Source organism: Bos indicus x Bos taurus, chromosome 1, assembly GCF_003369695.1.
Source record: "Bos indicus x Bos taurus breed Angus x Brahman F1 hybrid chromosome 1, Bos_hybrid_MaternalHap_v2.0, whole genome shotgun sequence".
Taxonomy (NCBI): Eukaryota; Metazoa; Chordata; class Mammalia; order Artiodactyla; family Bovidae; genus Bos; species Bos indicus x Bos taurus.
The window spans coordinates 151995607-152020177 of record NC_040076.1 but is presented as its reverse complement, the minus strand read 5'-3'; the positions used below and the strand labels follow the sequence as shown (position 1 = coordinate 152020177).

Below are 24571 nucleotides of genomic sequence, written 5' to 3'. Positions count from 1 at the left end.
CCTGGGTCAGGAAGACCCCGTGGAGAAGGAAATGGCAACCCATTCCAGTATTCTTGCCTGGAAAATCTGAGAGATGAAGAAGCCTGGTGGGCTACAGTCCATGGGGTTGCAGACAGTTGGACATGAGTGAGCAACTTCCGTTTCTTTCTTTCTTTCTCTACAAAAAAGTTGCAGGCCAGAAGGGAGCAGTAAGATACACTCATAAAGGAGTCTTAAGAGTTTTTAAAAAGTCTTAAAAGGGAAAAATCTGCACTTCCCTGGTAGCTCAGCTGGTAAGAAATGTGCCTGCAATGTGGGAGACCTGGGTTTGATCCCTGGGTTGGGAAGATCCCCTGGAGAAGGGAACGGTTACCCACTCCAGTATTCTGGCCTGGAGAATTCCACGGACTTCAGTCCATGGGGTCGCAAAGAGTCAGATACGACTGAGCGACTTCCACTTTCACTTTTCACAGGATAGTCTACCCAGCAAGATTATCATTTAGAATAGAAGGAGAGATAAATATTTTCTCAGACAAGCAAAAACCGAAGAGAATACAGCAATACTAAACCTACCCTAAAGGAAATATTGAAAGGTCTTCTCTAGATAGAAAAGAAGCAAGAATCTATGGAAAAGAGAAAATCACAATTGGAAAGTAAATCACTTCAATAAACTATTATACAGGTTTAAAAAAAAAAAATCAAACATTTTGTGAAGGCAATGAACAGCAAAAGAATAAACATGAAGATGAAAAAGAGGACATGAAAATCATAAAATGTTGGGGAGGAGAGTAAAGAAAAGTAGATTTTTTTCAGTGAATGTGTTTCAACCCATGTGACTATAAGTCTAATGCAAGGAGATGTAGGAAGGGGTTAACATACTTGAAAAACAAGGTGACCACAAATCAAAAACATACAATAGATTCACAGAAAAACAAAAAGAGAACCTAAGTATAATACAAAATCATCAAATCGCAAAAAGAAGAAAGAGAAACAAGAAATTAACAAGTCAACTAGAAAACAAAGTCTACAATGGCAATGAATACATATCTATCAATAATTACCTTAAATGTCAATGGACTAAATGCTCCAATCAAAAGAAAGAGTGGCAGATTGGGTTTAAAAAAAAGTGCTTACAATATCCTGTCTACTAGAGACTCATTTTGGGCTTCCCTGGTGGCTCAGAGGTTAAAGCATCTGCCTGCAATGCAGGAGACCTGGGTTCGATCCATGGGTCGGGAAGATCCCCTGGAGAAGGAAATGGCACCCCACTCCAGTATTCTCGCCTGGAGAATCCCATGGACGGAGGAGCCTGGTGGGCTACAGTCCACAGGGTCGCCAAGAGTCAGACACAACTAAGCAACTTCACTGCACTAGAGACTCATTTTAGAATGAAGGACATACACAGATTGAAAGTGGGGGATGGGGACTTGCCTGGTGGCCCAGTAGTTAACACTCCTCACTCCCAATGCAGGGGCCCCAGGTTCGATCCCTGGTTGGGGAACTAGATCCTGCATGCTGTAACTAAGATCCACCACAGCCAAATAAAGATAAGTTAAAAAAAAACTGAGGGGATGGAAAAAAATAATTAATGCATATGGAAATGACAAGAAAATGAGGGTCACAATATTCATAGCAGACGAAATAGATTTTAAAACAAGGACCATAAAGAAAGATAAAGAAGGACACTATATAATGTGTATATAATTACACTTGTCAATATATATTCACCCAGTATAGGATCACCGAATGTTTAATGCATAAAACAAATGCAGACATAAAGGGAGAAATTGACAGGAATACAACAGTAGTAGGAGACTAACAGCTCACTCACATCAAACACAGATCTTCCAGACAGAAAATCAATAAGGCACAGCAATCCTAAATGATACAATAGAACAGTTAAACTTAATTGATATTTTTAGGACCTTACATTAAAAACAAACAAACAAACATTCTTTTCAAGTGCACATTGAACATTCTCTAGGATTGACCACATACTAGGGCACAAAATAAGCCTTAAGAAATGTAAGAAGACATGAATTATTTCAAGCGTCCTTTCTGACCACAACGGCATGAGATTAGAAATCAACCACAGAAAAAGAAATGAGGAAAAAAGGTTACATGGAGACTAAACAACATGCTATCAAAAACCAAAGGGTCAATCAATTATGAAATCAAGGAAGAATCTTAAAAATACCTTGAAGCAAATGACAATGAAAACACAGCCATACAAAACCTATGGGATGCAGCAAAAGCAGTCCTTAGAGGGACATTCATAGTGATACAGGCCTTCCTCAAAGTCAGAGGCTCCCCGGGTGCCCAGGGGTAAGGAGTTCACCTGCCCATGCAGGAGACACGGGTTCAATCCCTGGTTTACAGAGGATCCCACATCCGTGGAGGAACTGGGCCTGTGGGCAACAACTGTTAAGCCCGCGCTCCAGAGCCCGGGAACTGTGACTACTGAGCCACGTGCCACAGCTGCTAAAGGCTGCACACGCCCTAGAGCCCAGGCTCCACAGTCAGAGAAGCCGCTGCGGTGAGGAGCCTGCACGCCCTAGAGCCCAGGCTCCACAGTCAGAGAAGCCGCTGCGGTGAGGAGCCTGCACGCTGCATTCAGAGAGGAGCCCCTGTTCACTACCACTAGAGAAAACCCACAGCAACGGGACCCAGCACAGCCAAAAACAAAGAAATAAAATTTATATATATCCCCTAAAGGCATTAGAAGGAAGGAAATAATAAAGATGAGAGAGGAAATAAAGATTAAAACAACAACAGAAAAAAAATCAATAAAACCAAGACCTGGTCTTTTGAAAGGTTGAACAAAATCAACAAATCTCTAGCCAAGCTCAACAAAAACAAGAGAGAGAGAGGACCCCAAATAAACAAAAGAAGGAAAAAGAAGAGATAAAACTGATACCACAGAAATATAAAAGACCAGGAGAAAATACTGTGAACAATTATGTGCTAACAATTTAGACGACTTAGATGAAATGGACAAGTTTCTAGAAACATACAGCCCACCACAACTGAAGCTAGAAGAAATAGACAATTTGAACAGACCAATCCCAACAAGGGAAATCAAAGACACTCTAGGAAGCCACCCTCAGCCTGATACTAAAACCAAAGCCGCTACCAAAAAAGAAAAGTACAGGCCAATATCTTTGATGAATATACATGGAAAAATTCTCAACAAGATATTAGCAAACTGAATCCAGCAACACATAAGAAAGATCATATACCACAACTGGGCTATTCATCCTAGGGTCACAACCCCGGGTCACAGGATGGTTCAGTGCACGCAAATCAACATGAGATACATCACACCAACCGGAGACAAAAACCACAGAAAGAGCTTTTGATAAAATTCAACATCCATTCATGAAAAAAAACTCTCACCAAAGTAGAGATGAGAGAGAGAGGGAACATATCTCAACATAATAGAAGCTACTTATGACAAACCCACAGCCAATATAACACTCAATGGTGAAAAGCTGAAAGCCTTCCTGCTAAAATCTGGAATAAGACAAAAACGCCCATTCTCACCACTTGTATTCAGCATAGTATTGGAAAGCCCTAGTCACAGCAATGACAAGGAAAAAAAAAAAGGCATCCACATTGGAAGGGAAGAGGTAAAACTGTCATTTTATGCAGATGACATGATTCTGTTTACTGGAGTGGGCAGCCATTCCCTTCTCCCAGGGATCTTTCCCACCCAGGAATCGAACCCAGGTCTCTTGCATCGCAGGCAGATTCTTTACCTCTGAGCCACCAGGGAAGCCCAATACTATAAAAAAAAAAAAAAAAAAAAAACCCTAAAGATCCACACAAAAACTACCAGAACTGATAAACAACTTCAGTCTGGTAGCAGGATACAAGATTAACGTACAGAAATCAGTTGCATTTCTCTACACTGAAAATAAATTATCAAAAAGGAAATGTAAAAAAAAAAAAAAAAAAAAAACTCTTTTAAAATTGTTTCAATAAAATAAAAATACTTAGGAATAAACCTGACCAAGGGGTCGGGAAAGACTTATATACTGAGAATTATAAAACATTAAGAAAGAAAACTAGAGATGATTTAAAGAAATGGAAAGATATTCCATGCTCTTAGATTGGAAGAATTAATTTTGTTAAAATGGCCATACTATCCAAAGCCATCTACAGATTTAATGTGATCCCTATCAAATTATTCACATTTTCATAGAACTTGGACAAATAACCCTAAAATTTATATAGAACCATAAAAGACCCAGAATTGTCAAAGCAATACTGAAGAAAAAGAATAAAGCAGGAGGCATGACCCTTCCACACTTTAGACAAGACTACAAAGCTACAGTAATTAAAACAGTGTGGTCTTAGCACAAAAATAAACATGGATCAGTGGAACAGAGAGAGCCCGGAAATAAACCCACGTCGCTTCAGTCATCTCCGACTCTGTGCGACCCCACCGACGGCAGCCCACCAGGCTCCCCCGTCCCTGGGATTCTCCAGGCAAGAACACTGGAGTGGGTTGCCATTTCCTTCTCCAATGCATGCAAGTGAAAAGTGAAAGTGAAGTCGCTCAGTCGTGTCTGACTTTAGTGACCCCGTGGACTGCAGCCTACCAGGCTCCTCCATCCACGGGATTTTCCAGGCAAAAGTACTGGAGTGGGGTGCCATTGCCTTCTCTGAAACCCACTTACCTATGGTCAACTAACCTTCGACAAAGGAGGCAAGATATACAACAGAGAAAAGACAGTCTCTTTAGGAAGCAGTGTTGGGGAAGTTAGACAGCCACATGTAAGTAAATCAATGACCTTCACACCATATACAAAGTAAACTCAAAATGGCTTAAAGACTTAAATATAAGACATGACACCATGAAACTCCTAGAAGAGAACGTAGGCAAACATTTCCTGACATGAATTATAAACCAATGTTGTCTTAGGTCAGTCTCCCAAGCTGAGGGAAAAAAAGCAAAGTCAGACAAATGGGACCTAATCAAACAGCTTTTCTACAGCCAAGGACACAATACAAAAAGTCAGCCTACGGACCAGGAGAAAATATTGCCAATGATGTGACAGATGATGGCTCAGTTTCCAAAATATACAAACAGCTTATACAATGGAACAACAAGAAAAACCCAATTGAAAAATGGCCAGAAGACCTAAATAGACATTTCTCCAAAGAAGACACATACAGATGGCCAACAGGCACATGAAAAGATGTTCAAGATTGCTAGTTATTAGAGAAAGGCAAATCAAAACTGCAGTGAAGTGCTGCCTCACTCCAGTCAGAATGGCCATCATTAAAAAGTCTACAAACAACTGCTGGAGAGGGTATGGAGAAAGGAGAACGCTGTGGATGGGAATGCAAATTGGCGTGGCCACTGTGGGACACACGATGGAGGTTCCTCAAAAAACCAAAGGGATTTCCCTGGTGGCCCAGTGGTTAAGACTCTGCCTTGCAATGCAGGGAATGCGAGTTTGATCCCTGGTTGAGGAACTAGGATTCCACAGGCCACGGAGCAACTAGTGTGCCATGACTAGTGAGCCCGCGAGCTGCAACTAGAGAGTCTCTGTGCTGCAAGGAAAGGTCCCACCGGACACAACAAAGATCCCAGGTGCAGCAGCCAAGACCCAGCACAGCCAGGGGACCCAGCAAGCCCACTCCTGGGCGTGTACCTGGAGAAGACTAATCCCAAAAGAGACACACTCCCCTGTGTTCACAGCAGCACTACGCACAATAGCCAAGATGCGGAAGCAACCTAAGCGCCCACCGACTGACAGAGGGATGGAAGACGTGGTGCGCATACACAGCGGGAGGTCACTCAGCCACGAGAATGGAGTAATGCCATGGTCGACAACAGGGGTGGGCTCAGGAGATGATCAGAGTAAGCGAGGTGAGTCAGGAGACAGACAAGCACCACGCGGTATCACTTTGATGGACTCAGGAGATGATCAGAGTAAGCGAGGTGAGTCAGGAGGAGACAGACAAGCACCACGCGGTATCACTTTGATGCGGAACGTAAAATAGGACTCAAACGAACATATCTATGAAACAGGGCTTCTCGGGTGGCCCAGACGGTAAAGCGTCTGCCTGTAATGCGGGAGACCCGGGTTCCATCCCCAGGTCGGGAAGATCCCCTGGAGAAGGAAATGGCAACACACTTGAGTGTTCTTGCCTGGAAAATCCCACAGATGGAGGAGCCTGGTAGGCGACAGTCCATGGGATCACAAAGAGTCGGACACGACTGAGCGGCTTCACTGGATGACATAGAAACAGGCTCACAGATACAAAGAACAGACTTGCAGGGGCTGGGGAGGTGGGGAGCGGGCTGTGGGAGAGCCGGGGAGTTGGGGTGTGGGCTGCGGGAGAGCCGGGGAGGCAGGGTGCGGGCTGCGGGAGAGCCAGGGAGGCGGGGTGTGGGCTGCGGGAGAGATGGGCTGGGAGTTTGAGGTTAGCAGATGGTGGCCGGGGAGGTGGGGTGCGGGCTGGAGGTGGGGTGCGGGCTGTAGCAGAGCCGGGGAGGTGGGGTGCGGGCTGCGGGAGAGCCGGGGAGGTGGGGTGCAGCTGCGGGAGAGCCGGGGAGGCAGGGTGCAGGCTGCAGGAGAGCCAGGGAGGTGGGGTGCGGCTGCGGGAGAGATGGGCTGGGAGTTTGAGGTTAGCAGATGGTGGCCGGGGAGGTGGGGTGCGGGCTGGAGGTGGGGTGCGGGCTGCGGCAGAGCCGGGGAGGTGGGGTGCGGGCTGCGGGAGAGCCGGGGAGGTGGGGTGCGGCTGCGGGAGAGCCGGGGAGGCAGGGTGCAGGCTGCAGGAGAGCCAGGGAGGTGGGGTGCGGCTGCGGGACAGATGGGCTGGGAGTTTGAGGTTAGCAGATGGTGGCCGGGGAGGCGGGGTGCAGGCTAGAGGTGGGGTGGGGGCTGCAGGAGAGCCGGGGAGGCGGGGTGCAGCTGCGGGAGAGCAGGGGAGGCGGGGTGTGGGCTGCGGGAGAGATGGGCTGGGAGTTTGAGGTTAGCAGATGGTGGCCGGGGAGGTGGGGTGCGGGCTGCGGGAGAGATGGGCTGGGAGTTTGAGGTTAGCAGATGCAAACTGCTGTCTATAAAATAGACAGACGAGGTCCCACGATACAGCACAGGGAACCATATTCAACATCCTGTGATAAACCAACACGAGAAAGAACACAAAAAACGGCATACGTGTAAGTGAACCACTTTGCTGTGCAGCGGAAATTAACACGTGGTGAATCAACCGTACATCAACGAAGAAACTTTAAAATAAAAACGACGTCACTATATGCTGGATGCATAGACAAGAATATATTAATAGTTGGAGGTGCATCCAATCATTTATAGTTTTCTCTAGAAAGCAGGGTAGGATGGGGCATGGGGCGTGCTGAAGTGGACTTGCATTTTTTTAAGTTTTTACAATAATTTTATTTATTGATTTTTGGTTGTGCCGGGTCTTTGTTCCTGGGAGCCCTTCTCTCCGGCTGCAGTGAGTGGCGGCGGTGTCGGGCTTCTCGTTGCGGGGTTTCTCTTGCCGTGAAGAGGGGGTTCCAGGGCCGCGGTCCCCGGGCTCCGGAGCACTGGCTCAGAGGTGGAGCCGCTCCGCAGCACCATGGGGTCTTCCTGGACCAGGATCGAGCCTACATCTCCTGCAGCTGGATCCTTTACCACTGAGCCACTGGGGAAGCCCCGCTTCTTTAACTTCTGTTTGGTCTGTTGTTCTAGCATATATTCATGCATTCCTTGGTGATTGAAAACCACAGTGAGCCGCAGGTGAGTAAAGGCCTCGTGGTAGCGGACACTCTCTAACTGTGGGGCACAGGGAGCTTCGGCTTGGTTTTCAGGATCTGAAGGGCTCTGCACATCCTGGCTCCTGGCCCCTGGCCTGGCCCAGCTCCGTGTGCCTCCTGCCCGCTTAGGAGGGAAGCCAGGCCCCTCACTTACCTCCGTGTCATTGAAGCGGTGGGGCTCCAGGCACGGGTTCCACCTGACTGAGCGGGGAGATGGCATGAAGTCCAAGAACGGGTAAATGGATGTCCTTGTAAAGTTGAATCCGTGGATGCCGTCTTCTGGAAACACTATGATCTGTGCACCCTGTAAGTCAAAACATCAGAGGACAGTCTGTCAGCAGATGCCGGGAAGCAGCCCGCATGCCTCCGACAGCCGTCCTGCAGCTGCTCGGAACCAGGGACCGGAGGGCCAGGGATCTGAGCCTTGGGGGGAACAGTTCACTGGGTCTGACTCTCAGGGAACCGAGACAGTGTCCTCCAGGAACCAGGGACGTGCCTGGGGCTGGTCAGGGGCGGTAGGGACAGGTGAGCCTGGCCGGAGGGAGCGGGGTTAGGAGCCGGGGTGGTGCCCTGGGGGCTGCAGTGGGAACTACAACAGGCCCTGAACGCCATGCTCAACACACACGCTACCAGTAGTCCAGTGGCTTTCAGCCTTCACTGCGCTTTTCCGTCAGGCAGGGGAGCTTCTTAAAACATACTGGCTGTTCCAGGGTGATCCGGCGGCCCATGCCTAGAGTCTGCTTCTGTCAGCTGTGAGCAGGTCCCGGGGACAGAGTTTGTCTACAGGGCCCCAGGTGACTCTAACGTGCAGCAGAGGTGGGCGCCCCCTGGGCTGGCGTGTCAGGGTCGAGCTGATTTCAGCATAGGAACCAGGACTGGGCTGTAACTTGTGTTTCTCTCCCTGGGAGTTAGGAGACTCCGTTTAGAGCCCTGGGCCCCTTACAGGCCTCTTCACAACTGGGGCAGCCCAGGGGGATGGCAGCCGCCTGAGACAGCCGGAACGGAAGGGCCAGGCCCTTTGCAGCCGCTCTCTTCTTACTGGGCTGAAGGTGCCAAGCCTGGAGCCTCAGCCACGGCGAGTGGTGGCAGAGGGCGGCGGGCAGGCACGAGTCATCGAGAGTAACAGGCGATCTGAGTCACTGCTTTCCGGAATGCACTGCACACCCTTATAACTTTTTCCTGGCTATATAAAACCCATGAAAGCTTATTTGTAGAACATTTGGAAAACAGAAATTATAAAGGAAGAATTCCTAAGCCTGTATCATGAAGATAGGAATTGCTAACATCCTGATTTCATTTTTCCCCTCTCTGTCTATGTGTGTGTGTGTGTATAACTGAGACAATAATAAACATACAGTTTTCTATCTTGATGCTCTCACTACAGAACCATCAAGACTACAAAGGTGCCAGGACTTTCCTGGAGGTACAGTGGGTAAGAATCCGCCTGCCCATGCAGGGGACGGGTTAAGTCCCTGGTCTGGGAAGATTCCCTGTGCTGCAGAGCAGCTGAGCCCCAGCACCACGTCGGCTGAGCCCATGCTCCCTGGAGCCTGCAAGCACCGAGTACCCAGCTCGAGTGCTGCAGTCACTGAAACGCGAGTGCCTACAGCCCACGCTCTGCAACAAGAGAAGCCACCTTGATGAGAAGCCTGCACACCCGCAACGAAGAGTCGGCCCTGCTCACCACAGTTAGAGACAGCCTGTGTGCAGCAGGGAGTCCAGTGCGGCCAGAGGTAAATAAACAAAATTATTAAAAAAAAAAAAACTACAAAGACACCTTCAGAAACATCACTTGTATTAGACGCTGGATAATATTTAAGAAGACACCACAGTTTATCCTCTGTTGCTGGACAACTGTGGTGACCATCTGCCTACAGGGTACTCAAGACACTTTCTGGATGAGCACTGTACACAAATCTTTGATTGGAACTCTGGTTATTTCTTTATAAATAAAGCTTTATAAGTATAAAGCTTTATAAGTGAAAATACTGAGAGTCAAACATAGGAAAAAAATTTTAATTCTTAACATACGTTGCCAAATAGCCTTCCAGAAAGATCACAGCAAAATTCACTCCCTCCAGCAGAAAATGCATTCGGTCATCTTACTGCACATTAGAAAGGAAAATTATCGCAAACTCAGAAATAAACAAGATGAAGAATGTCTGTCTACGTTCTCTGTATACGTATGTGTTTCCACGATACAGCAGAGTACTGACTGACAAGCGCGTTCGAGGATCATTTATCTAGTGAATGTACCATTGTTTGCCTTTGCTGTTTAACAAAACATCACCCTAAAGATGATGATTTATTGCCCTGTAGGACTAAAGAATCCTCCTGCAATGTGGGAAACCTGGGTTAAATCCCTGGGTCGGGAAGATCCCCTAGAGGAGGGCATGGCGACCCACTCCAGTATCCTTTGCCTAGAGAATCCCAGGGGCAGAGGAGCCTGGCGGGCTACAGTCCGTGGGGCTGCAGAGTCGGACGCGACTGAGCGAGTAAGCACAGCACGGACACGACTGAGCGAGTAAGCACAGCACGGCACAGGGCAGCACGAGCCACTTTTGTATCCATTAGCAGATTCATTTCCACATTCATTTGACTGATGGATACACTCACATCTCTTCCTCAAATTCTCTTTTGAGCCAGCTTTACCACCTCACTGGTTCCTTGGCTAATTAATGAGTTAAATAAAACCTTTGACACATGTCCATTCTTCTCTATGTGTAAGAGTCACGTTTCTAACTTTTTGCAAATTATACTTGGACAAATGTTTTTCCTCTATTAAAAACTAAAGCTTTGAAAGCACTGAATGGTTACCTGTGGAAAGTAACAGTTATGTATACCTATTAATATTAAATTGCATTTCCTAACTACACGCCTGCCAGGAATGAGGACTCAGACTGGAGCAGAGGCAGAACTCGGGGTCTGATGCCTTCTAGGAAGCACTCTGCATGCCTGACAAAGGGCTTGAGCAGTTTCCTGATAGACCAGTAGCCCAAGAACTCCTGAGGAATTCCGAGTGCCAACCCAGGTGAGCTCCCAGCCTGATATCTTGAAGCATGACTCCTTTTCTTCCCTGTAAATGCCTCTGTCAAGAGAGAACTTGTTGGCCTGCAGGAACCTGTGCCCTTATAGCACGTTTGATACAAAACTTTGACACACACTTGACATCAACCTGTCTTGGAGGTGACTTTAACACACATAACCATGTAGGGAGCTAAGATGTCTGTAAGTCCTGAAAATGACCAGATCAACGGCTTCATCCCCGCTCCTGGACCACAAGTAGAGATGCAACGATGTCTGCAGCCAGTGTATGTCTAATAAAAACATGTTACATGTTTCATTTGGGGGCAGGTGATGAAAAGGCAGGGATACTGCAGTCACGGTCTCTGGGTTTCAGTACGGCATCTGCCGAATGTCTCAGCATGGTTTTGTGGACAGGATGGAGGGAAAGGGGGTGACATTTCAGCACGGTGCAAGCCAACACCCCCGTGCAGAGAATGGATCTGTGTCAGGAGAAGGCCTGAGCGCATGGCCTGGGATGTTTTTACACCGACTTCAGGGCAGACTGAAACAAGCTGTGTCCAGGAGGTGTGAATGACGTGAGTGATGGTAACTGATACGCAGGACGCCCGTATGGATCCCCAAATAGCCCAACAGGCTGGAACGATGAAATTTAATGGCATCAATGGGAGGCTTTGCTATCAGATTAAATCAATTAACCTTACACGATGGCACAGCCTTGGCAGTGTGTATGTCTGTGCGAAAAGGGCTCGGGGGCTGCAACTGACAGCAAGTGCCTGGCAAGCCCACAGCGAGATGTAACTGAAAAGCTTTTCGTCTGGGGACAACACTTAGACTGAGAATGGAGACAGGTCTGCTCCGCCCTGTCCTCAACAGAGCTGTGCGCAGTTCAGGGTATGGGGTAACCCAGAAAGCCTTGAGGGAAGGGCTGGAACCGCCCCTGTCCAGGAGCTGCGGATGGGCCTGGGGACAGATCCCGATGCGCCTGGGGAGAGATCCCGATGGGCCTGGGGACAGATCCCAATGGGCCTGGGGACAGATCCCGATGGGCCTGGGGACAGATCCTGACGGGCCTGGGGACAGATCCCGATGGGCCTGGGAGAGACCCCCAATGGGCCTGGGGAGAGATCCCGGCCGTGACAGCCAGGCTGCGCTCTGGGGGAGGCAGCGTGGGTTTGGGGCGGGGGGTTCAGTCTGTCCTGTTGGGCTCGGAGGACAGGGCGATGGGCGGCAGTGGCAGGGAGGCTGACTGTCGCTCACGGAAAGAAAGCTCTTTCCTAGGAGTTCCCACCGTCCTCAAGTGGACGGGGAGCCCTGGGCCCTGGAGGCGTCCAGGGCTGGGCATCGGGTTGGGAACAGAGGAGGAGGGTCACCCATCAGAAGCAGGAGGACGCGGCCTCTAGGTGCCCTTCCAACATCAGTGTGCTCCACGTACCTGCGCTACAGGCCGCATGTCAGAACGTGGCCGGGCAGGGCTGGCCTCCCTGTGCAGGGGTGGGGGGCTGCTTGGGCAGGTGGTCTGCCCCCGACCTCACAGGCACGGGCCTCTGCCCCCAGAGGGTCCCCGCCTGTCCCCAGGAGCGGGGCATCCTTCAGCAGCCCCGCTGGCCCTTCCCCCCGGCCGTCCCTCCAGCTGGTCCCGCTCCGTCCCCGGCACAGAGGCGGCACCAGTCCACTCTGTCCGCTGGGCTCGGTTCTGTCTGGACCGGGCCCTCGGGCTGCTCGGGGTCCAGCACAGGGACCAGCAATGAGCCCCCCGCATCGTCGGGAGGCAGCAAACCCGCTCCGGGGTGGCTCCCTGGTTCAGTTAGACTCTGAAAGCCTCCAAGAGCGGGAGCGGCCAGCGGGCAGGCAGCTTTGCAGTGTTTCTGCACCTTCTTCCTACCGGGGGTGCCTTAAAGAAAGCCAAGGCCCCCGCCTGCACCCCGGCCCACTCTGTGGGCGTGGGAGCCACCAGACACCCAGTTGGTTTAGCAGGCCCCACGTGTGATAACCAGGGGCCTGGCCCGGCATGTCCCCCAGGCTGGAGGGGAAGCATCACCTGGGGATCTTACAAAATAATAGATTCTGACTCTGCAGGTCTAGGACGGGGCCCTGTGTTCTGCATTTCTCACGGGCTCTGGTGGGCAGGCTGATGCTGCTGGTCTGCAGACCGCCCTCTGAGTAGCGGGCCTCTAGCCCCCTGATGCGGCTCAGTCCTGAGTATTCTTTGGAAGGACTGATGCTGAAGCTGAAACTCCAATACTTTGGCCACCTGATGTGAAGAACTGACTCAATGAAAAAGACCCCGATGCTGGGAAAGACTGAAGGCGGGAGGAGGAGATGACAGAGGATGAGATAATTGGATGGCATCACTGATTCAATGGACATGAGTTTGGGTGGACTCCAGGAGTTGGTGAGGGACAGGGAGGCCCGGTGTGCTACAGTCCATGGGGTTGCAAAGAGTCGGACATGACTGAGCAACTCTACTGAACTGAGCCACCTAATTCCTTCAGCTCAGCGCTCTGGGTCTGATTTCGCAGAGGGGCTGCAGGGGACCACCGACCCGGGGCCAGCCCGCCCTGCTGAGCACGCCTTGCCTTTCGGGCCGCAGTTGTCACTTGCTGCTCGTAGACGTCGAGGTTCCGATGCATGAGCTCCAAGGCTTGCTCGCGGCTGGTGAGGGCCAGCGGGTCGGGACTCAGGAAGGATTGGTGCTCGTACACAGCGGCCACGTAGCGGGAGGCCTGGTGGGGCTCAGCCGGACAGCCCTCCTCGGCCAGGCCCCCCGGGATGGCCACAGCCACGCAGCAGCTGCACAGGAGAAGGGCCAGCTGCCGGCCGGCTCTGGACATGGCGCCGCTCGTCAGTCTAGAAGGGGAAGGGGTGAGGAGAGGACGGCTGAGGCCAGGATCCTGCCAGGACCGGGGCTTCCGCAGATGCAATTCGTTATTCCCGGCAACTAGACGTACCCGCCAGGACGCTGAAACTCAAAGGCTTTACTTCACGTTCCTAATAAAAGGGTGTGCGATTCTCTCCAAACATGGAGCGAGGGCCCCTTAATAAAACGGCTCACTGTGTTAACCGTCTGGATCAGAACATTTCCAAAACAGACCCAGTGTTGGCCACGATTGTTTCCCCAGCAGGACTCTTCTAGCTGCAGGCTTCAGATTTAGGCAATAATAACTAGTCTAATGGTTTTACATCATTCTGTGACGTACCCCCTCACCCCACAGCCTGCCCTCCATATGCACGCTCACGCTGCAGGTCAACCGTCCAGACCGGCTGTGATGGCTGTGGTCCTCTAAGTACAGCTCGGCCACCCTGGCCATAAAACCTGAGGCATCACAACCCTCCCTGCCTTTCTTTGGTTGGGAGTGAATATCTATATACTTCTATAAAGGCTTACACATAAGCCTCCCCTTAGCCAGCACAACAGTCTTTAACTTGGTGCAGAGAAACTGCCGACTTAAATTCTACTTAAATGTCAGTTTACAGATGGGCTAAAAGAAGTCTGCCATCACAGCATGGCTCCCCTCACCCCTCCTTGAACTTGAGAATTGCCATCATACACTGCGACTTTTTCTACTCCTGTCTCTGGGATTTCCAAAACTCCTGGTTTTTTTTTTTTTTTTTTAAAAAAAGCATACTTATTTGGAAATTAAAATCCTTCAGCAGTAATAAAATGCAACTTTTTGAAAATAAATGAGAATTTTCTGGAAAGGAAACTCAGCTTTCTAGCTCTTACTGTAAGAGATTAGAAGTAAATCATATCACTTACAATGAGACTTCTGTGTGTGCCTTTTCCCCCCAAGAACAGGAATTTTAATATTTAATAGTTATCTGTCACTGGGCGTTTTTACACACAGTTCTGCCTTGAAAATCGACCTGGTCTGGCAGCCAAAGCCCCTCCCCTGGCACACAGATTTGCCGGGTGGTGCCAAGGCCGGGCCCCCTGCTCTCTGGAGATGTACCCAGGCTGACCAACCACCCAGGAATCCAGCTAAACATCAAGACAGCAGAAACAGATCAAGAAACCATATTCTGCTCCTTAATGAGAAAATGACGTCCCGCCCAAGTCGGACTCAGAGGCCCTGTGCTTGCTTTCCAAAACCAGACTCTCCAGGCACCACAAATTTCTTTTTCTTGCAAAAGTTCCAAAAATAAAAGCAACTCTAACTATTTTCAGGAGCAGCCCGGGCTCCGGGTGCTCCGTCAGAACCCCCACGGACTCAGAGACTGCTCCGGCCAGGCAGCACCCCTTCCCCTGCCCCAGCGGCCCCTCGCAAACTGCCCCTCCTTCCCTGGGGAATAAAGGGTCCACCCAAACGCCAGGCCCCGGGGCGCTGCCGTGTCAGGAGGTCAGAACAAGGGGCCTTTGAGCCCACGGTCAGGAGCTTTTGAACAGAAACAGAAGTGCAATTGATAAGCTTTCTTACTTGAGTTTTGTTTCTGAAGACCAGCAAGGAATAATTTTTGAAGTCTCAAAATCTGTTTAACATTCCAGCTCTGGTTTCAGAATGATGATAATGGAGAGTGGTTTGAGGGGGGATACATTCATCTTCAAAGTCACATTCGCAATGTAAAGCCATGGCCTCCCTGAGTGAGTGAGTGAGTGAAAGTCGCTAGTCGTGTCCGACTCTTTGCGACCCCATGGACTATAGGGTCCATGGAATTCTCCAGGCCAGAATACCAGAGTGGGTAGCCTTTCCCTTCTCCAGGGGATCTTCCCAACCCAGGGACTGAACCCAGGTCTCTCCCTAAGAGGGAGGAAAACGAGGCCCCTGATGGGGGTGCGTGGGGGGCAGATGACCCGGGGCCGGGTGCATGCAGGTCAGGAGGCCCTGGAGCAAGGGCGCTGTTTGCAGGCCCTGCTTTCTCAGCTAAGAGCTGCCCACCACTGATGTGGGGACGCAGAACCTTTGGTTACGTCTCAGGGACTGCAATCTGGCAAAGCAAGGAACTCGCGGAAATGGCACGGAATCACCTTTCTTTCTATTTTGAGAAAATAAATTTAGATTCTTTACAAAAGGTGCCATCATTTCTGCGTGAACAGAGGTCAGTCAGGAATGAGCGGTTAGGCAGATTCAGCCAGGTAGTCACGCTCCAAAGGAAGTAAGCCTACTGAGGCAGCAGAGAATGAGTCATTCAAGTAAAAATAGGCACCACAGCGTCCCTGCTGCAAAGCGGTGCCACCGCAGACGTTTTAACCGAATTCTTCATGTGGCAGGAGCTCTGAAAGGCAGGGCTGGGGGGCGGCCAGGATGCGAGGGGGCCCGGAGTTGGCTCGGGAGCCATGCCCGTGGCTGAGGGGTGGGGGGCTTCCCGGGAATACCAGGGCCCTAGAGTCAGGAGGTTTCTGGCAGCCCAGCAACTGACCCCCCTGCAGAGCTGGGCAGGGCCTGGACCCTGAACACAGAGGTGGCTGGAGGCCTGTGTTCAGTCTGAAGAGTGAGCTACGGAGCCTCCTTCCATCATAGGTATTTGACGTGAGATGAGACTCCAAGAAGGGCCCGGCGTGGAGGCGTCACTGAAGCGACACCTGACTCCCACCCCCTGCTTCCTGTGCCCCCCTGAGCCGGCAGGGAGATGGCAGGGCTGTCGGACACTCATTTCAATGTCCATGTGACGCCTGCCCGTGCCAGATGCGGGCGCTGGCCTCAAGGACCCAGTGGTGAAGGTTCCCAGCCCTTCCGAGTGGACCACCCCCCACCACGTATCTGCCACAATGCACATAGAGGGTCCCTCACTCGTGACTTTATGATGCTGTGAAAGCTGTATGCTTTTAGCAGAAACCGTGCTCGGGACTCAGAATGGGGGCCTGCCTAGCGACCCTCTCTCAGCCTGCACGTGGCAGACTGGACCCTAAGATCACGAGGCTGAACAACCCGCACTCTGACAACCATCTAGGCCCACACCTCGTGCTGTTTCTGCTTTCCAGTAGGTGTTCCAGAAATCCCGTGAGACTTCCACCCTTTATGACAAACCAGGCCTGGGGTTAGAGGGTTCTGCCCACCTGCAGACTACTGTGAGTGCTCTGGGCACAGTAGGTGGGCTGGGTGTGCTGAGTGCACTTTCTACCTTCAGATCTTTCAACTGATGACGAGTTTATTGGGACATTAATCCCACCGCTATTGCCCTGCTGACTGTACTTCATGCAGCAGCTGGCAATAAGTAGGAAGGAAAGATAGAGACAGGGGAGAGGGCAGGGAGGGCCGGCGGTGGGGGTGGGGGCAGGTTTTAGATCAGGAAGGGCTCAAAGAGACCCTGGTATCTGAAGAAGGTGCAAGACGAGGGCTGTGGACTCCTGGTGGGGAAAGGGCTCCAGCCAGAGGGCTGCTTGGTTACAAGGGCCAAGTGGGGGCTTCGGGGATGGCTCGAGAAACAGCCAGGAGAGCAGAGGGCTGGGAGGTGGCGGAAAATGAAGTCAGAGGGCGGCAACGGGCAGCTCCCCCAGTGGTTCCCCCTCTCCTCCGGCCCCTTCTCCACGGAGATTCAGGTAGAGCCTGAGCGCTCAGAGCCGTTCCTCTGTTCAGAATCTCCCAGTGACTCCCAGGCGCCCCCACAGGGAGGGTCAGAGCTCTCACGGTCCCGACAGGAACGGCGGCCGGGGTGGAGGGACTCCTTCACGCCAGCATCCTCACCTGCCCACTGCCTACAGAAGCCTCTGCTTCTCATTTCATAAGGAAGCATGCTCCCTGGATGCTCATTCTGCTCGGGAAAGTTCCTGCGATCCATGAGGGAAAGCAATCAAAGCCTTAAATCATGATGTGGAAATCGATTTTGTGGAAATTTGGTAACACGTCAATCATGAGATATTTTTACACACAAGGAACTTGGATTTTCCATCTCGCTACATGAGTCACTTTGATAATTACCTGTGCTTCCTTCCTAGCCTTGCTATTACAGTAGTGTCTTTTGCAATAAAATGAAAGGATTATTATGAAGGTATTCTTAATAAGATAATTTCAGAGGTGGGTATACACCTTTAAAATTTTATATTTAGATGTCCTGATTGTTTTAATAAAAGAGCTTGTCACTTTTCACTTGCCGGGGAGAATAACAGCCCCCTTATTCGGAAAGAGGCAGGAAGAGTTGGCAGAGGAAATGTTACATCCCGTGGAACAAAGCGGGACCAGATAAGTTATTAGGAACGTGTGGAATACACCTCTGCATGTGTCCGACAGGACTCCAAGAAAAACACTGTGAAGCTCTAAATAGTTTTAAACCCATTCTCATGAATTTTGTGATTTCCATAAGTCCTTTCACATAAGTAAGTATGAGCATCTTGTAAGTCAGACAGGAGAAATATGATATCCCTTATATGCAAAATCTAAAAAGAAATGATACAAATGAATTTATTTACAAAACAGCAACATACTAACAAACTATGAGAACTCATGGTTGCGGCGGATGGGAGTGGGAGGATGGAGGGAAGGGACAGTTAGGGAGTTTGGGATGGACATGGACACACTGCTGTATTTTAAACGGAGAACCAATAAGGACCTACTGTAGGGCACAGGGAACTCTGCTCCATGTTATGTGGCAGCCTGGATGGGAGGGGAGTTTGGGGGAGAAGGGATACATGTATGTGTACGGCTGAGTCCCTTTGCTGTCCACCTGAAACCATCACAACATTGCTAATTAGCTATATTCCAATAGAAAATTTAAAAAAAATTTTTTTTCTAAAGAAATCAGCCTATGGCTGATTCATGTTGAGGTTTGACAGAAAACAGCAAAATTCTGTAAAGCAATTATCTTTCCATTAAAAAAAGAAAAAAAGAACGAGTGCCCCTCTCCATCTAATTTATATAATCTGAATTTAAAGAAACCCCAAGGAAGCCCCCTCCTCTAGAGCAATGTAAAGCCCCACGGCGTTGGAGCCCAGTTTCCTGCGAATTTCCGCCACCAAGACTCCGGTGCTTCAGGGGGCCGCGGAGGGTGGTGCTGGGGTTCAAGGCTGAATTCACACGGGACAGTGAGTAAGTTACCAGGCACTGCAGGCTGAACTGGTAGGTCGTGATTTCCCTTAAAAAACAGCCCAGCTGTTCTCACCAAACAAGAGAGGGACACACAGGAGTGTGACCACGGCCAGGCCTTGGGCTGGCACCTCTTTCTGTCCACTGCAGTCACTTCTCGTGGAACGCCCGATGAGCAATCACAGATCACTTGAACTGAAATAGGGCCACCTTTCTTTTCCTCAAATGGGATATTATCTCTATAATTGAAGACAAAACCGCCCCGAGACGCGCGGGTGTTGAATGAATGGAAGAAGGCTCTTTTTTTGTTTTTTTTCACTCTTGTGCAGAGAAGACGGCCCGTGAGGCTGAGCCTCCAGGTCTGCAGCTGCCACCCTGTGGGCAAACTGGGTACCACTGTCAGCGCGAATGCCACAACAGTGGTCCTTCTTAAGAAGTAAACAGGTGTTTTTCCCCCTCCTTTCCTTCTCCCTTTCATTTCTAACATTTCACCTATCTTGTTTACAGTGAAAAAACTAGAAAGCATTTGATTTTCCAACACTGGGGTCTCGTGAAAGCTATTTTTTTTTCACTTTGTCATGTTCCTAGGACCTATTGCTTCCTCTGTATTCACAGGTGCTAAGCTAGCTGTGATTTCTAACAGCTGTGAGTGGGTGTGCACAGCAACACAGCCCACGGCAGACGCACAGGACTGTTCACAGGGAAATCTGGTCGGGGTAAAGCTCTACAGGGACTCTTTTATACGGACGCGGCCTTGCATTTCACATCGCATGCTAACATTTTCAAACCACTTTAACATCCACTGTTTCATTTTATCTTCCTGTCACACAAAGCAAGAAAAGCAGATGGTAAAACGCCACTTTCCTGGTGAGGGAGTCCTCCAGGACCAGTTAGTGGTGACAATAGAGAAAGCAGTTCTCCTGGCTCCTGGTCCAGCCCTCCCAGCACACATTCAAGACAAGGATAGTTTATCAGAACTTCAAAGACCACGGTAGTGTCTTCAATGCAGCTGCAGCAGAATTCGACAGAAATTCACAGCACCCTCCCATGAGTATGGGTTGTCAGACCAGAGCAGGGGTTCTCAAACGTGGGCCTGATGCTGGGACACCCGCAGGGCTTGACCACGGAGCTCCGAGGACCCTGTTCCTGGGAGTTTTAACTCAGAAGCTCTGGGGTAGGGTCCGAGAATATGCATTTTTCTAACAAGTTCCTGGGTGATGGTGGAGCTGATGCTCCCAGCCTGGGTCACCAGGAGAACCACTGGGCTGGAGGGTAAAGGCAGGTCCATTGTGTCTCTGTCTTCTGCTCACGTCAAAGAAAAATGTGAGCCAGAACCATCACCTTTATTTCTCAGGAGCCTCTCCAACAGGGCTGAGAGAACGTGGGCAGATTTCAGAGTGTTTCCACTATATTACTGAAAATGAGCAGCGAAGTAAACTATCAAATTGGAGGTGGGAGGAGTCCCCAGAACAATCTGATCCAGGTCAGTTAAATAATTCAGTGCTTGTTTTTGCCTCAAAAGGAATATCACAGTAGAACCAGATTGTTGCTGATTTTCATATGTTTAAAGTCCCTGATTTTAAAAGAATAAAACAGGGGTAATAGATAGATACTCCATTCAGTAATTTCATAAGATGAATAAGAAATATGTAGAAATACAATAAAATAAATGACATATTTATAAATTTTAATTTTTAATTTAAAAAATTTGTAAATAGTATACATTCATAAATAAATAGATAATCTGAAAAATCTTCCAGCTATATTCTGCAAAAATGTACCGGATTTCTTTTCAAAAATTTATCTGAAATCTTAGGGAGCCAAAAATGAATTGCTGAGAGCTCTTCAACTGTGGTTCATAGACCTTGGATAAGGGAGCAGGGCGAGCTCAGAGCAGCTGTGCGTCCTCACTCTCCGCGGGTCTTGGGCCAGAGGAACAGTGCGGGCGGTTGTGGCGACCCTGCTCTTCTGGGACATCTATGACTTCTGGCTGGGCTTCACCTTCCCAGCCTTCCAAAACTGTCATCAAGGTCTCTGAAATAAGCCTCCATGGTGTCAGCAAAGAACTGTCTTTCAAAGCCCTTGAGAAGCGCCGCCCCCCCCCCCCCCCCGCCCATTTCTGTATTGGACTACCTTCAATCAGAGTGGTCAGAAGAAGCACCTTTTAGAGAATGAGGCCCTGAAGGCTGGACGTGGAGAAACACAAGCAGTAGACAGAAAGCACGATGCTCTAGAACCACAGGTCAAATATTCAGGGAAGATGTGCTCAGAAGTGGGCACAATGGAACGGCTCTTCATGAATTAAGCGTATGGTGGACACGATATCCCTAAGGCAAGACAGGCCAAAGATCAGGACCTCAAGGCTTGTCACTCCCGTGCTGGCGAGGGAGACACCCACGTCACAGGACCAACAGGATGGTGGGGATGCCCTGGATGCAGGCAGCGGAGAACAATGGAAACCACGGTCCCCAAGTCAGAAGAACAATCCCTAATAGGACAGTCCAGAAACACTGAGAATGGGTGACAGTAGGAAGAGTAAATGAAACAACAAAAAAAGCTAAAGCAAAACAAAGCACTAGAGAAAACCTGCCAAAGGCCACCTCCTCCTACGGAGGGTGCATGAAGCATATACGGGAGAGGCACAGCTACGCTCCCCAAGAGAGGAGCAGCGACAAGCAGGCAAGTGGGTCCAGGTGCTGTCAGTCCTGAGTCCTGGTGGACGATGCCTTCAGCACAAGCGTGGTGGCAAGATGTAGGTGACCCACCGCCAAGCAGAGCGCAGCACACAGTCCTGGGTGAGAGTGACCGTCTCACGTGCGTGGCAGAGAACTGGTTACCATCTCTGCTTTTGTTCTCCTGGAGGCGCTGAGCATGCCCGGCTTTGGATAGACTGGGCATTTTTTGTGTGCCTTTTCCCCTCTGGCAAGGGTCCCAGCTCAGCCATGACTACATCCTGGGACTAACGCAAGTCCCATTGCCCTGGGCCATGCAGAGCATCTGAGGGCAGACGCCTGACTGACTGCTGCAGCTTTCCCAGTTGGGGAACTTTGGCCCAAGTTCCCCAAGCTCATAGGTGCGACATTCCTCAGCACTCAGGGCGAAGCAGTGGAATACAGCCTGGCTCTTTTGGAAAAGAGGCTACTCCTCAACTTGAAAGGGACCAACATCTAGAACCAGGATTCAATTCAAATTAATTCTGTCCAAAGGCCTACACTCTTTTCATGCCACCACACTCAGAATAACAAGAGGAAAAGTTTGACTGAAGAAGTGATATTGGGATGACTGAATAACAATTTGGAAATAAGTTTAAACTTACACCATACACAAAAACAAACTCAAAATCAGGAGTTAAATATTAAATGTTAAGAAAGCTAGAATAAATTATAATTGGGTATCAGAGGTTTGATGAAACAACGGTCTAAAATCTGAAGCAGTTAAAACAATAAAAGAAACAGATCAATAAATTAAAGTTTAGATGCAAAATTGAACCTCAAGATAACACTTACAACTAGGCGAGGAACAAGAACAGATGTAAAGAAGAAAACAAATCATAAACGAACACTCTGAAAGACTCTGAACTTACGTACAAAATAAACATTAACTTGTACTATTTTAAAATACTAAATTTGGACAAATAAACTAGTAAAGTAATAATAAGTAGTAATTTCTTATTGGGAAAAAAAGTTTGACAGTTTGTATTATAAGTCACAAAAGTATGCTTCCGGGATTTGATCTTAGGAAGTCATTTAAGTAAGAAGAAAGTCAGTTGAAATGACAGCATACTATGGAAGTAAAGAATATGGGCTTTTGAGTTTTAAAATATCTGATCTGAAATCCTGGCTCTGGGACCTTCCTAGTGGTCCACTGGTTAGGACTTTGCGCTTTCACTGCTGAGGGGCCCAGGTTTGATCCCTGGTGGGGGCATTAAGATTCCACAAGTCATGCAGTGCAGCCAAAATAAATAAATAGAGTAATTAAATTCTTTAAAAAGGATCCTATAAGAAAAGCAAACTAAGATTATTCACTAGCAAGTTGCCACAAAGCACATAAACATTGTAACCAAATATCTCGCCATAAATGAAAAAGCCCCAAACAATTGGTTTATAAGACAAACACACAAAAAAAGACCAAACACAAAATCATTTTTAAAAGGAAGGAAAAAGAGAGGCGGGGCAGGGGTGGAGGGGTAGAGAAAGGAGAAGAGAGAGGAGGGGGAGGAGAAGGCAGAGGGGGGGAAATGAAATGTTATTTGGTAGAACTTAATTGGAGGAGGAAATGGCAACCCACTCCAGTGTTCTTGCCTGGAGAATCCCAGGGACGGCGGGGCCTGGTGGGCTGCCGTCTATGGGGTCACACAGAGTCGGACAAGACTGAAGCGACTTAGCAGCAAGAGAGAAGGAAAAACAAACACCATCAAATAAATTAAGGCACACTTCCAGTTACAAAATAAGTCCTGGGATGTAATGTACAGCATGGTGACTATAGTTTATAATACTGTATTGCATATCTGAATGTTGCTAAGAAAGTAAATCATAAAAAATTCTCCTCATAAAAAATATTTTCAACTATGTGTGGTGACTGTGGTGATCATTTAGTAATGTACACAGATATCAAGTCATGATGCTGTACACCTGAAACTAACATAATTTTACATGTCAATTACACCTCAATTTTAAAAATGAACTTAAATTAAAAAAAAAAAAAGAAACGAAAGCAAGTACAGAACAGCACAAAGAATCTGATGACGCTGTAAATAATATACGTGACAAGGGGTCAAGAATGAGAAAGTGAGCAACGTGAATGGAAATGTAGAATTGAAAAGGAGTCTAGAGGAAATGACAGATAGGGAGGGCTGGTGAATGAGAGCCAACATATACACAATTGGGAAACCCATAAAAGAAAAGGGAAATAAATGTGCCGTGGAGACACCCTTCCCTTGAATGCAGGTAGAAGCTATGCTTTGCTTCCAGTCAACAGAACATAACAAAGGTGAATGGATTTCACATGTAATTAAAATCTCAAATCAGCTAATTCTGAGTTCTTTAAGAGATTATCCTGAGTGGGCCTGACCTAATCAGGTAAAGGACTTTGAAAAAGGAACTGGTGTCTTCCCTGGAGTCAGACACTTTCTCTTCTCCTGTCCTTGAAGAAGAAAGCTACCAGGACTTCTACTATTGCAAGGAAATTATTCTTCTAAACACCAGTTGAGCTTGGAAGAGGACTCAGCCTTGGATGAGACTGTGAACCCAGCTGACATCTTCACTGTACCCTTGGGAGGTCCTGCTCAAAGGGTGCAGTTAAGCTTGCTCAGACGCCTTGACCACTGAAACTGTGAGATAATAAATATGCTGTGTTTTAAGTTACTAAATGTGTGGTAAGTTGTTACACATAGATAATACATAATGATACAATAATAGATAATAGATAATGGAAGAGGAACATTATTTAAAGATGTAATTGAAGAAAACTTTCCAGAAAGAAAAGCAGATTTGAACTTACATATTGAAAGGACACACCAAAACTCAGGAAGGAAAGAAACAGAATCTCAACACCAGTACATCGTCTAGTAAGATTCCTAACCTTCAAAGACAAAGTGGGAATCACTTGGAAAGCTGAGTAAAATGATCAAGGGCATTTATAAGAGCACAAAATCAGGCACTCCTCAGACTTCGCCACAATAACGTCAATGCTAGTAAACCCTACATAGAGTCCTTTTGAAGAAGAAAATATGAACCAGGAGTTTTCTTCTATGCCAAACTGTGTTTGAAGTATAGAAATAAGAGATAATAGACTGGACAATGCAAGAACTCAGGGAATATTATTTTTATCAGTCTTT

At 48.5% G+C, this 24571-nt stretch overlaps 1 protein-coding gene across 3 annotated transcripts in view; it reads right to left on the bottom strand.

Moving 5' to 3' along the window:
- BTD (biotinidase) overlaps nt 1-24571 on the bottom strand; it is a 42239-nt gene that overhangs the window by 5682 nt on the left and 11986 nt on the right. For all 3 annotated transcript variants that reach the window (XM_027549339.1, XM_027549348.1, XM_027549331.1), the window contains exons 2-3: nt 13357-13627; nt 7908-8057 (exon numbers count right to left, since the gene is read on the bottom strand). In XM_027549339.1, coding sequence (XP_027405140.1) covers nt 7908-8057; nt 13357-13611 — 405 coding nt within the window. In that variant the 5' untranslated portion in view covers nt 13612-13627. The remainder of the gene's footprint in view (nt 1-7907; nt 8058-13356; nt 13628-24571) is intronic.